The sequence below is a fragment of the Xenopus laevis genome, chromosome 7L (genome assembly GCF_017654675.1).
Source record: "Xenopus laevis strain J_2021 chromosome 7L, Xenopus_laevis_v10.1, whole genome shotgun sequence".
Taxonomy (NCBI): domain Eukaryota; kingdom Metazoa; phylum Chordata; class Amphibia; order Anura; family Pipidae; genus Xenopus; species Xenopus laevis.
In genome coordinates, this window is record NC_054383.1 from 18,762,508 (window position 1) to 18,776,329 (window position 13,822).

General features: G+C 39.9%; 1 protein-coding gene across 2 annotated transcripts in view; it reads right to left on the reverse strand.

Moving 5' to 3' along the window:
• Nucleotides 1–13,822, reverse strand: part of dock1.L (dedicator of cytokinesis 1 L homeolog) — a 269,367-nt gene that overhangs the window by 63,341 nt on the left and 192,204 nt on the right. For both annotated transcript variants that reach the window (XM_041568646.1, XM_018225171.2), the window contains exon 33: nt 4,839–4,987. In XM_041568646.1, the coding sequence (XP_041424580.1) occupies nt 4,839–4,987 (149 nt within the window). The remainder of the gene's footprint in view (nt 1–4,838; nt 4,988–13,822) is intronic.

A 13,822-nucleotide genomic window follows, 5' to 3' on the forward strand; every position in this document is an offset into this window, starting at 1 on the left:
GAACTGATTCATTTTGAAAATTTTTTTTTTCCCATGACAGTATCCCTTTAACCATGCCCTATGAAACACTAAAAACCTGAAAATAGGGATGAAGCTCCGTGATTTAATATGCTCCATGTTGGTAAATTAGCACTATTAGAACATGTATTTCCATTCAGCCTTAGCTTGATGATACAAACATAGTAACGTAGTAAGTTAGTTGAAAAAAAAAAAAAAGACACGTTCATCAAATTCAAGCTTTTAACTCTAAATATAACCTGCCTAACTGCGAGTTGATCCAGAGGAAGGCAAAAAAAAACCATTTGAAGCCTCTACAATTTGCCTCAAAGTGGAAAAAATTCCTTCCTGACTCCAAGGGGCAAATTTACTAAAGGGCTAAGTGGCTAACGCTAGCAAAAATTCGCCAGCGTGACGTAATTTTGGCACTTTGCCGATTTACTAACAGGTGGTGGTGTAAATTCTCTAGCGAAGTGGACCTACTATAGCACCGCTTCGCACCCTTACGCCAGGCAAAGTTACCCTCTGGCGAAGGGACCTAACTACTCTAATTTCGTGAACGTTACCTCTTGCGCCAGACTTTACTTCGTCACTTCATACCAGGCGAAGTGCAATAGAGTAGATAGGACTTTTTTTTTCTAAGTCCCAAAAAACGCTGGTGTCTTTTACTTTTTTCAGGGTGATAGGCTGCAAAAGAGTGGAAGTTTTTTTTTTTCTGGGGTAATCGGCTTCCCCCCTACAATTCCTAACATATGGCACCTAAACTATACAGTAGGCACATGTGTAGGGAAAAAAAACAACTTCGGATCTTCGTGAATTTGCGCAGCCTTGGCGAATCTATGCCTGGCGAGGTGCGGCGAAGCCAAGGCTGGCGCAACTTCGGAGGTAAGTAAATTTGCCCCCAAGATGGCAATCGGACCAGTCCCTGGATCAACTTGTACTATGAGCTATCTTCCATAGCCCTGTATTCCCTCTTGCTAAACACCATCCAACCCCTTCTCAAAGGAGATCTAAAGTTTAACTTAAGAAGTAGCTAGAAATGTTGTACATTATGTTTTGGGTTTCTGAACCAGCCCAAGGCAACAACAGCCCTTTAGCAGTAAAGAATAGTCGCCGGCGTCCAAGAATAGTCTCCAAGAATATAATCGCTGGCGTACAAGAATATTCGCCGGCTCCAATGGGAGCAGAAACCCTCAATTTTTTGATTGAAACTTACCAGAAGCTGCTGCATTTCTCACCCTAGGCTTAAACTCGAGTCAGTCAATAAGCTTTCCCAGTTTTTGGAGGTAAAATTAGGTACCTCGGCTTATACTCGGGACGGCTTATACTCAAGTATATACGGAATTTGCCTATTATGCTTGTTCAAGAATTAATCCAAGACAGTCTTAAAGGCACCAGTAGAGTCTGCCATCACAATATCACCCAGCAGGGCATTCCCCAACATCCGTGCCTCCTCTGAAGTGAATCAGCTACGCTTCTTCAAATGAAAGGGTCTCTCTCTAATCTAAACGGGGGTCTCTGGTGCATTAATCTTTTCTATAGGAAAAAAGATCCCCCCACTATCCGCCTATAATGTCTGCTAATGAACCTGTAAAATGGAACCATGTCCCTTCATAAGCTCCTTTCCTCCAGAGAAAACAACCCCACCTTTGATAGTCCTGCTTCGGTTTTATTGCTTCAATTATTCGACAGGGTTCAGCAAAATGTATTAAAAAATTGTCTGCATACTAAAATTATTTATTTTCTTTTCAGTAGAAAGTAGAAATACATTTCGGCAACTATTACCATATAATGTCAAATGACATGGCATTGAGTTTGACATTCGCTATGTGCTTGAGCCTAAAGCACAACACAAAAATAAATAAGAATTTAATCTTATTTTGTTTATGTTTTTTTTTTTTTAAAGCATATAGCGTGTAATGGCATATAACAACAATGTTGCCTTTAGCAAGTCAAACATTTATTGTTGTTGTACATCACAACTTAGAAGTGCCTTGGGATACTTACTACAGCATAATTCCCTACCCTTGAATGTCTCAGTCCATTAAGGTCTCTCTTCAATTAAATCTTAATGAGTAGTTCAAGTTGCTTAACTGCTCTCTGCACCAATAGTCCTGAAGCTCCAGCACGCTACTCACCTGCACTGCTGTACATTCACGTCTCAGCCTTAGCTACATTACAGTTTGCGTTGAGTCTCAGAGGTTTTATAAACTTGAGAATTTGCTGAGTTAGAGAGTTTTAAGCATCTCCAAGGGCTTGTGTAAATTAAAAAAGCAACAGACATGCAACGTTGTCTTCATCTGAAAAAGAACCACAATTCCAATGTTCTACAAAAAAAATAAAATCTGAGCTAGAAAAATGTATGTTTAAAAACACTATCATCAATTTGGATTTCTGCATCGTGCCAGCAAAATAAGATCTCGTAAGTTAAAGGGATACTGTCATGGAAAACATGTTTTTTTCATATCGCACCAGTTAATAGTACTATTCCAGCAGACTTCTGCACTGGAATCCATTTCTCAAAAGAGCAAATAGATTTTTTTATATTCAATTTTGAAATCTAACATGGGGCTAGACATTTTGTCAATTTCCCAGCTGCCCCTGGTCATGTGACTTGTGCCTGCACTTTAGGAGAGAGCTTTCTGGCAGGCTGCTGTTTTTCCTTCTCAATGTAACTGAATGTGTCTCAGTGGGACATGGGTTTTTACTACTGAGTGCAGCTGTTATCTTGTGTTAGGGAGCTGTTATCTGGTTACCTTCCCATTGTTCTGTTGTTAGGCTGCTGGGGGGGGGGTTGATTTCACTCCAACTTTTTTTCCCATGACATTATCCCTTTAAAGAAATGCATGGTTCTACATAGGCAGAGGGGTTTGTAGTCACTTGGGAAACAAGGTACCTGGAAATAAAGTACCAACCTAAGGTCAGTTCTACAAAGGAATTTTCCATTTACCTGTAATGCCATTCTTGAAGGCACTGCCGAACCCTGCAAGCCCTCCAGCAACATAAGCAATGACAAACTGGAATATAACCTCCACCAGTGAGAGCTCTGGAGATAGCTGCATCAGACACGGCCACGCGGAGGTTTCTAATCACCTCTGAACCCTCAGTCTAATACTATTTAAAACATCAGAAGATGCTGGATAACTTTAATGACTGATTTCAAATAGATGATAAGTCATTCAGAATATTGTGTTAAACTTAAGGTTTTGTTTCGTAGAGACAAGCCGATTGAAATAGGATATCGGTCGGTTTGTCAATCGGGTGCCAGCACATCTGCCACTGTTACAGCTGAATTGACAGATATAGGGAGAATTCTAAGGTGGCCACACACGGGCAGATTTAAGCTGCCGATTCGGGTCCTTAAAACTGATTCGGCAACTTATCTGCCAATGTATGGGGCCAAAAATTGGCCAGATATCGGACAGGTTTCATTTTCTCCTCCGATGTAGGACTGCATTGCCTAGTTGATGTGGTCCTCATCCGATCAGCGACTATTCACATTGTTGTAATCCAATCACTTGGCCCTAGGGCTGGATGATCAAATTAGCCTGATATTGCCCTGCCTTTGGTGGGCATATCAGGACGAGATCCGTTCGTTTGGCAATCTCGGATTTTATAACGTCTGTATTGAAAACGATTGCTCACAGGAAAGATTGTAATGTCTATGGCCAACTTTAGTGTTGATAACAAGACACTAAGTCCCAAATGTAATAAAAGGCACTAAGTTTGCCTAGGAGCAGTAACCCATAGCAACCAATAAGATGTTTGCTTTTAAACAGGCGACCAGTAAATGCTTTCTGCTCATTGGTTGCTGCTCCTGGGCAAACTCAAGGCATTTTATTATACAATAGAAAAGAGCTTCCGGGTGAACAGATCTAAAAAATAAATGAAGATGAAACACAAAAGTCATGCCTTACAAATAAAGTATTATACTGTATATATACATGTATAACGATCCTCTACTGATGTAACTTGAGTACTTATGTATAATATGGAGAAATGTAATCTGTGCTGACTTTTTACAGTGCACAATAGAGGCACATTATTCCTTTTATCGACTAGATTTTACAAATGATCTGCCATTAGTCTCAAGGTGTGAACAATGTGTTTGTTTTCTAAATGTACTGGTACCTCTATACACCTAAAAACAATCAGCAACTTTATAATCTCACGTACATCCCTGCAGTTGCACTTTAGTGTGTATGCAAATTTAATCAGAAAGTATTATAGGTATTACAAAGTATATAGTTTTTATAGAAGGAACATGCTGGTTCATTAGACTGGAAAAGTCAATGCATAGATTGCCGCGAGTCTCCTGTCATTTTAATGATACAAAGAATGTGGAAATATAATGAGCTCGGAATAAAGCAATCAAATCTTTAAATCTTCCAAGAAGCCTGACAATTGTTAATGCCATTTAAATTTTTCTAATAAGAGAAATTCCTGCTTCTCCGCATGCTCTTCCCCGCTGAGTCTCTGTATAGCCGCCTGGGAGAGAATAGTAAATCAGAGAGATGTTCGTACATATAATGCTCTGCAAAGAGGCCTCTACACATTTTCAGACTTAGTTTCTCATTCACATCGTCCCCTGGTGATGTGAATAGTGTTAATTAACGTGATTTGTCCATCGAATGCTTGCACACTAGATATAAAAACCAGGGCAGATTCTTCTTAAAACATTCCAAAGGAAACAATATTCAAAACAATAATAGTTGTTGCCAAATTATCCTACAGAATACAAATACAGTTCCTGAATAAATAACATTAGGAGAAAATCTTCATATTTTCTCTGGCAAAATGGGATTAATGTGTCCTGCGCTGATGAAAAGATATATACTGACCATCTGGAAACTTCTAGTGGAATGAAATTCGCACTGCATCATGTCAAAGAATATTGGGATTGTCGCTTTTCGAAGCTCTGTTTCTGGGATCAAGGTCATTTCCAATATGGGGCCGACCATCTCGGGAATAAATTTGATTTTATGTTGCCCTGATGGAGAGAAGAGAGTTACTCAATGTTAGACTAGACATTTTCAAATTCGCCAAAGCAGAGGGGTTTCACACTGTTTTGGGTTGATATATAAATATATATATATATATATATATATATATATATATATATATATATATATATATATATATATATATATATATATATACACAGTGGTGTGAAAAACTATTTGCCCCCTTCCTGATTTCTTATTCTTTTGCATGTTTGTCACACAAAATGTTTCTGATCATCAAACACATGTAACTATTAGTCAAAGATAACACAAGTAAACACAAAATGCAGTTTTTAAATGAGGGTTTTTATTATTTAGGGAGAAAAGAAATCCAAACCTGTGTGAAAAAGTAATTGCCCCCTGAACCTAATAACTGGTTGGGCCACCCTTAGCAGCAATAACTGCAATCAAGCGTTTGCGATAACTTGCAACGAGTCTTTTACAGTGCTCTGGAGGAATTTTGGCCCACTCATCTTTGCAGAATTGTTGTAATTCAGCTTTATTTGAGGGTTTTCTAGCATGAACCGCCTTTTTATGGTCATGCCACAACATCTCAATAGGATTCAGGTCAGGACTTTGACTAGGCCACTCCAAAGTCTTCATTTTGTTTTTCTTCAGCCATTCAGAGGTGGATTTGCTGGTGTGTTTTGGGTCATTGTCCTGCTGCAGCACCCAAGATCGCTTCAGCTTGAGTTGACGAACAGATGGCCGGACATTCTCCTTCAGGATTTTTTGGTAGACAGTAGAATTCATGGTTCCATCTATCACAGCAAGTCTTCCAGGTCCTGAAGCAGCAAAACAACCCCAGACCATCACACTACCACCACCATATTTTACTGTTGGTATGATGTTCTTTTTCTGAAATGCTGTGTTACTTTTACGCCAGATGTAACGGGACACGCACCTTCCAAAAACTTCAACTTTTGTCTCGTCGGTCCACAAGGTATTTTCCCAAAAGTCTTGGCAATCATTGAGATGTTTTTTTAGCAAAATTGAGACGAGCCTTAATGTTCTTTTTGCTTAAAAGTGGTTTGCGCCTTGGAAATCTGCCATGCAGGCCGTTTTTGCCCAGTCTCTTTCTTATGGTGGAGTCGTGAACACTGACCTTAATTGAGGCAAGTGAGGCCTGCAGTTCTTTAGATGTTGTCCTGGGGTCTTTTGTGGCCTCTCGGATGAGTTGTCTCTGTGCTCTTGGGGTAATTTTGGTCGGCCGGCCACTCCTGGGAAGGTTCACCACTGTTCCATGTTTTTGCCATTTGTGGATAATGGCTCTCACTGTGGTTCGCTGGAGTCCCAAAGCTTTAGAAATGGCTTTATAACCTTTGAAATTGAACTCAGGTGTGATAAACCACAGTTAAGTTATTTTTTAACAAGGGGGGCAATCACTTTTTCACACAGGCCCATGTAGATTTGGAGTTTTTTTTCTCCCTTAATAACGTAAACCTTCATTTAAAAACTGCATTTTGTGTTCAATTATGTTATCTTTGACTAATAGTTAACGGTTTTTGATGAGCAGAAACATTTAAGTGTGACAAACATGCAAAAGAATAAGAAATCAGGAAGGGGGCAAATAGTTTTTCACACCACTGTATATATATATATATATATATATATGACCCGGTTCCCTTTACTTGAATGTGGCATCCTGGTTGCTAGCCTTCAGAAACAGAGCTGCACTATTATATTTCATGAATTTCACAAGCACAATTACCCAGATAACATTCAAAAGGGAATCAAAGCAGCACTTGAAAGGCTTTCAGGCTCTCCTAAACTAGAGTTATTTACTTGCCTACATTTAATGCATTTGCTTTGTTTAGGAGTGTTCTACAGAAAGATGCTTTATACAGATACTATTCAACCCATACTCAAGCTTAAAATATAGCCCTTGTCAACACAATGAAGCCATTTCAAGTATCCAGTAAATTAGAAGCAATAGCATGAATTTCCTATAGGTCACTTTCACCAACAGAGATGCAGATTATGTATAATGACATCTTATTCTTGGTGCCACATCATGAAGGAAAGGTCTCTACAAATAAGAGGAGATACCTCTGAACATGTAATTACTATACAGAGAATTAGGAAAATGAGGGAATATATAGGGGAACAAAGATCAGATAGGAGAGTACACAGGATAAAGGATAGGAGTCAAAACATAGCCCGAAAACACTGGATGAAAAAAAGAGAGCGTGGGTTAAAGAAAGAAGGGAAGCTTGGGAGAAGGGAAAGAAGGATAAGCTAGTGAGAGAGAAAGGAGGGGAGGCTGGGGGAAGAGAAAGGAGGGGAGGCTAGTGGGAGAGAAAAAGGGGAGGCTGGGGGAAGAGAAAGGAGGGGAGGCTAATGGGAGAGAAAAAGGGGAGGCTGGCGAGAGAAAGGAGGGCAGGCTAGTGGAATAGAAAAGAGGAAGAGTGGGTGAAAAGAAGGGACAATGAGTTGAAAAGGAGGAAGAATAGGGTGAGAAAGGAAGGAGAGTGTGGTGAGAAAGGAAGGAGAGTGTTGTGAGAAAGGAGGGAGGGTGGGGTGAGAAAAAGGAGGAGAGGCTGGTGGAAGAGAAAAATGGGAGAGTGGGGTGAGAGAAAGGAGGGAGGCTGGGGGAGAAAAAGAAGGGAAGGCTAGTGGAAAAAAAGGCTAGTGGGATAGAAAGGAGGGGAGGATGGGGGAGAGAGAGAGAAGGGGAGGCTGGGGAGAGAGAGAGAGAGAAGGGGAGGCTAGTGGGAGGGAAGGCTAGTGGGATAGAAAGGAGGGGAGGATGGGGGAGAGAGAGAGAAGGGGAGGCTGGGGAGAGAGAGAGAGAGAAGGGGAGGCTAGTGGGAGGGAAGGCTAGTGGGATAGAAAGGAGAGGGGCTGGGGGAGAGAAAGGAGGGAAATCAAATAAATAATTGGAAGATAAAATGGAGTGGAATATCTGGGTAACAATGTAAAAGGAAAGGACACATTTAAAAAAAAATATTTCATTGAATTTTATATTTATTTGTTGTTATGGGACAGGTCTTTCCTGGTGATGACTTGGATTTATCACAATCAGTAACTTCATTGTGGCAAACAAAAAACACCACAAAACAGACATTAAGCACCAAGTAAACATATTTTCATGTCAAGACAGAGTTAAACAGCACGGATGTTGCAGCGACAGAAAATCTATTTTTCTAGATCAGATGAGAGTGCAGCTATTTCATTCCTGGGAAGCAGTATTATTTTAAACAAAATTCATCCTCCCTTCTGATGGAATGACCCTGAAAGCATTTAATGGTTTGTAGTATATAGCTGAAGAAGCTGTAAGGCAGACTCCTTTCTCAGTGCTGTTATTTTCAAGCTCGTCTGTGACAGTTTTCATGTATTATGTCTGAAAAATGTCAGAGTCAGTGTTTCGGAAAACAAATGTTACTGACACCGAGTTATTCATCAAACAAAACATCAATGTCACAAAGTTTTATACAGGTTTATTGCTCTCCGTATAAAGGCAAAGGAAACTTTTTTGGATTAACCTATAAAAAAATGTAAAGATAACTGTTATTTATGAGTAGACTTTATTATTTGCTTTTGTTAAAGGGGTTGGTCACCTTTAAATTTACTTTTAGTATGATGTAGAGAGGGATATTCTGAGACAATTTGCAATTGGCTTTCACTTTTTATTATTTGTGGCTTTAGAGTTATTTCGCTTTTTATTCAGCAGCTCTCCAGTTGTCAATGTCAGCAGTCTGGTTGCTAAGGTCCAAATTTTGAATAAGAGACTGGAATATGAATAGGAGAGGCCTGAATAGAAAGAGGACTAATAAAAAGTAGCAATAACAAAATGTCTGTAGCCTTAAAGGGATACTGTCATGGGAAAAATTTTTTTTTTCAAAACGCATCAGTTAATAGTGCTTCTCCAGCAGAATTCTGCACTGAAATCCATTTCTCAAAAGAGCAAACAGATTTTTTTATATTCAGTTTTGAAATCTGACATGGGGCTAGACATTTTGTCAATTTCCCAGCTGCCCCAAGTCATGTGACTTGTGCCTGCACCTTAGGAGAGAAATACTTTCTGGCAGGGTGCTGTTTTTCCTTCTCAATGTAACTGAATGTGTCTCAGTGGGACATGGGTTTTTACTATTGAGTGCTGTTCTTAGATCTACCAGGCAGCTGTTATCTTGTGTTAGGGAGCTGCTCTCTGGTTACCTTCCCATTGTTCTTTTGTTAGGCTGCTGGGGGGGAAAAGGGAGGGGGGTGATATTACTCCAATTTGCAGTACAGCAGTAAAGAGTGATTGAAGTTTATCAGAGCACAAGTCACATGACTTGGGGCAGCTGGGAAATTGACAATATGTCTAGCCCCATGTCAGATTTCAAAATTGAATATAAAAAAATCTGTTTGCTCTTTTGAGAAATGGATTTCAGTGCAGAATTCTGCTGGAGCAGCACTGATTTATTTTGAAATTTTTTTTTTTCCCATGACAGTATCCCTTTAAGGTGGCCATACACGGGCAGATAAAGCTGCCGATATCGGTCGTTTGTACCAATTTGACAGCTTATCTGCCCGTGTATGGGGGCTTCCGACGCATACGGCCGAACGTTCAAATTACCCCCGATATAGCCATGCTGTTAGTGGCATATTGGGGAAAGATCCGCTCGTTTGGCGATGTCGCCAAACGAGCGGATCTTTGAGTCTATGGCCAGCTTAACAGAGCATTTGTTGCTAGGTGGGGTCAGAGATTTGATAGCTGGAAAGAGTCAGAAGAAGAAGGCAAATAATTTAAAAACTATATAAATAAAGAAACAATTAAGGCCAATTGAAAAGTTGCTTAGAATTAGCTATTGTATAACACACTAAAAGTAAACTTAAAGGTGAATCACCCCTTTAAAGACGTTTTCTGGAGAAAGCCCCTACAGCAATAGCAAGTACACAATTACACTCTACGTGTGTGCATCTCAACTGTGGCCATTTTTAGGTTAGTTTTGTCCATGTGCTGTACAAAGTTGTTGCAGGAGACTCGTTGGGATACATGCTCATACTGCCAACGGAAAAGCTGGCCAGAGATTTTATTTGATGTTTTAGGTGTTCCCAGATATGGTCAGCTGGAACTTGAAAGAGCAGGAAAGGAAAAATCATGGGGGTGGGGTCATATTAGGCACCTCCCCCAAGTGATTATATTTGCTTGCATAGGGTTGCCATCTTTGACTTTTGTGAAAACCAAACAAATGGGTAGGATGATGGTACTGGGGTAGGACAGTGAATATGGGGGTGGGGTTCTTTTATGAATTTATTCATGAATGCCAAAAATGCGTAAAATTAAATTTTTTTTGTGACAAAAAACCTATATTTATTCATGATTAATTATACCTCGAGGATGGAAAATGTCAGAATCCAAAAATCTTGTATCTCAGACCTGCCGAGGCTGTATAGAAGTCCTGAAGATATCCTGATCTGTGCTGGGTTTCGTGCAATAATCCGAAGATTTTGTTGTTTTTGATCAAAAATCCGAAAAAATCCGAGTTTTTGGGCAGAAAATCCAAACAATTTGCAAAATTTGAATCTTTGTACAATTTTCATGATTTTTTTTCCTGTACTGGAATTTTGAGGAAAATGTATTGATAAATAAGGGGAAATAATCTGTGTGGATTTGGTCGGAGTATATTCCAGAAAATAATGAGATATTTTCAGATTTTGATAAATAACCCCCTCAGGGTCATGTTTGTGCTTCTTATGGGCGTGATTTTGACATCAGAGGTACTTATTGGGCAGATTATTGTTCGGGTTTCACAAGGCTGAAAACTGAACAGGCAATTGTGACCTGAACACCCCTAAAAATAACCCGAACTGTATGGGTCAAAACTGAACAGCTGGCACCCCTATGTTTACCTAATACCCCAGGGCAGATGCACATGTACAATGAAAAATGCATTGGCCATGGGAACTGCTGCAGGAGTGCAAGCGCAATCGAGTAAAAAGCCAAACTCTGCCTATGCACTGGCCTTGGAACGCCCAACATTTAGCACCCCCTAGTGATTATAACTTTCCTTATGGCTAAAGCAGGTAATATGCAGGTCTGAATATTATGGAGATCCTAAATTAGATAACTGAACTGAATTAAATGAAATAACTACTAATGTATTGCAGATATTCTCATTGACGATTTTGTTGTTAATCAGGTTCTCTAAACCTTAATTGCTAAGAACACTATAGTTGTGGCTTCAAAAGAACTATTTAAAAGTTGCGGCAATCATACCTAAACATTTTTTTTTTTTGACTAACAAACACTTTCAGTTCAAGTGCGCTCACAGACATGAAATTACTACTTTGCTGATTGCAGAGACATTTACAGACGAGGACACTTGTACAAGTGCTTGACATTATACAGCCAGGTGCTCATTACTCTATGGACGTTTCAAGTTTTCGGCATCTGATGAGATCAAAAGCTTTGCTCTGTGCCAGAATTTTGCTTTCAAGCCGGTGACTCTCAAAATCAGTTTGCAAATAAGGGGTGAGCGGAATGTTAAGGCAGCATGCTATGGCCGCGTGAGGAATGATCCGATTCCAGTGTAAAAAAGGTCAAAGTCATTTAAAGTCGAGTCATTTAGGGTCAGGGCATACGCTCAGATTCGGGGAGATTTAGTCGCCTGGCGGTAAATCGCCTCTTCTTCGGGGCGACTAATCTTCCCAAACTGCTTTACCCTGCTTTGGCATTCGGAACGCTTTATTTTCTGAAGGTGCCGAAATTGCCTCACGGGGAAACTTCGGGCTACTTTGGAAAACTGAGCACTCCGAGTGCCATCCCGCTGGCGATTTACATTCTAGCCGGCGGCAAGGCATTTTGGAGAGATTAGTCGCCCCACACTCGGAGCGATTCGTTTTCCGAAGTCGCCAAAGTTTCGAAGTGCTCCGTGTGCAATCCTGCCGGAGATTTGCATTCTAGCCAGCAGGAGGCAGTTCAGGGAGATTAGTCGGCCCGAAGAAGAGGAAATTTGTTGAGGGCCGACTAATCTCCCCGAATCTGAGCAGTAACACTTGCTGAACTTCTAGCCAGCATGGAGGGTATGCAATGGTGGACAGATTTTTTTCCAGTTCAAACACTTCTTGAAGTACCAAAAAGTATGCTTATGATTAAGGGCAGTTGTGCCTGAAACGAGTCAAGCAATCCATGCAGCGTATGTTTTAATATGGACTAAATAAAGAATTTTATGCAGGTGTGCAGAACTCTGCCATTTTCTCCTTGAAATTCCAAAAGTCAGGGCCCCCTAAATTTCAAACAAGGTTTCATATACAGGTGTAGGATCCGTTATCCGGAAACCTGCCATCCAGAAAGCTCTGAATTATGGAAATTCAGTCTTCCATTTGAATGAAAATTTTTTTCAAAATTGATTTTCTCTCTCTCTGTAATAATAAAACAGTACCTTGTACAGGTATGGGACCTGTTATCCAGATTGCTCGGGACCTGGGGTTTTCCGGATAATGGATTTTTCCGTAATTTGGATCTTGATACCTTTGTCTACTAGAAAATAATTTGAACGCTAAATAAACCCAATAGGCTGGTTTTGCTTCCAATAAGAATTAATTATATCTCAGCTGAGATGAAGTGCAAGCTATTGTTTTATTATTACAGAGAAAAAGAAAATTATTTTTAAAAATCTGGATTACTTGGATAAAATGGAGTCTATTGTAGGCAGACTTTCCAAAATTCAGAGCTTTCTGGATAACAGGTTTCCGGATAACGGATCCCATACCTGTACTTGATCTCAACCAAGATATAATTCATTTTTATTAGTGAAAAACCATCCTATTCGGTTTATTTAATGTTTAAAATAAGTCTGGTTAGACAATGTATGGAGATCCTTATTAAGGAAAGATCCCTTATCCAGAAAACTCCAGGTTGTGAGCATTCTGGATAATAGATCCCATAACTGAGTAAGAACACATTGGTGTACTACTCATTCAGGTATAATTCCAAGAATAGTACAGCACATAACTGTTCACCCCAACTCTAATCCTAATTGACATCTCAGATAGGATTTCCAGTGTATCTAGGAAAGCAAATGGCCATTCTTCCCACAGACCCGCCAGGCACCGCTCTAAGGCTCTGGTTTGGGAAACAATACTCTTAGCTGATACATACACTTCTAAAATTATAATACTAAAAAATACTAAAATAAAATGACTCAATTGCTGACCCAAGTCCTAAATAAGCCTAAATCTTAAATATAATATACACACAACAAAGCTACTAAATTGCTGCATGCACTATTAGCCATTTATATGAATCATGGGTTTCAGCCAATTTCAATGAGCCGGAGATTTCGTAGCAGTTGTCTATGGACTTGCCCCAGACCCTTCCACACTTGCAACAGTCTTCCCTTTGAAACTTGAAAGACATGCTTTTATGTTTAAAGGAGAAGGAAAGGCTGAAATTAAGTAAGCTTTATCAGAAAGGTCTATATAAATATACCAGTAAACCCTAAAAGCAATGCTGCTCTGAATCCTCTGTCAAAAGAAACACTGCATTTCTTTCCTTCTATTGTGTACTCATGGGCTTCTGTATCAGACTTCCTGTTTTCAGCATAAACCTCCAGGGCTTGGGCTTGAGCATGCTCAGTTTGCTCCTCTCCCTCCCTTCCCCCCTCTCTACTGTAATATGAGCCCAGAGCTATGAGTGAGCAGGAGAGACTCAGGCAGGAAGTGATGTCACACCAAGTCAATATGGCATCTGCTATCCTAAACAAACAGAGAGCTTCTAGAGCTGTTTACGCAGGTATGGTAAAGCATTCTGCAGAATAAATATAGTGTTATAGCTTGCACTATTGTGGCTAATATATTGGAAATAAACTGCTTCAGTAGCTTTCTTTCTCCTT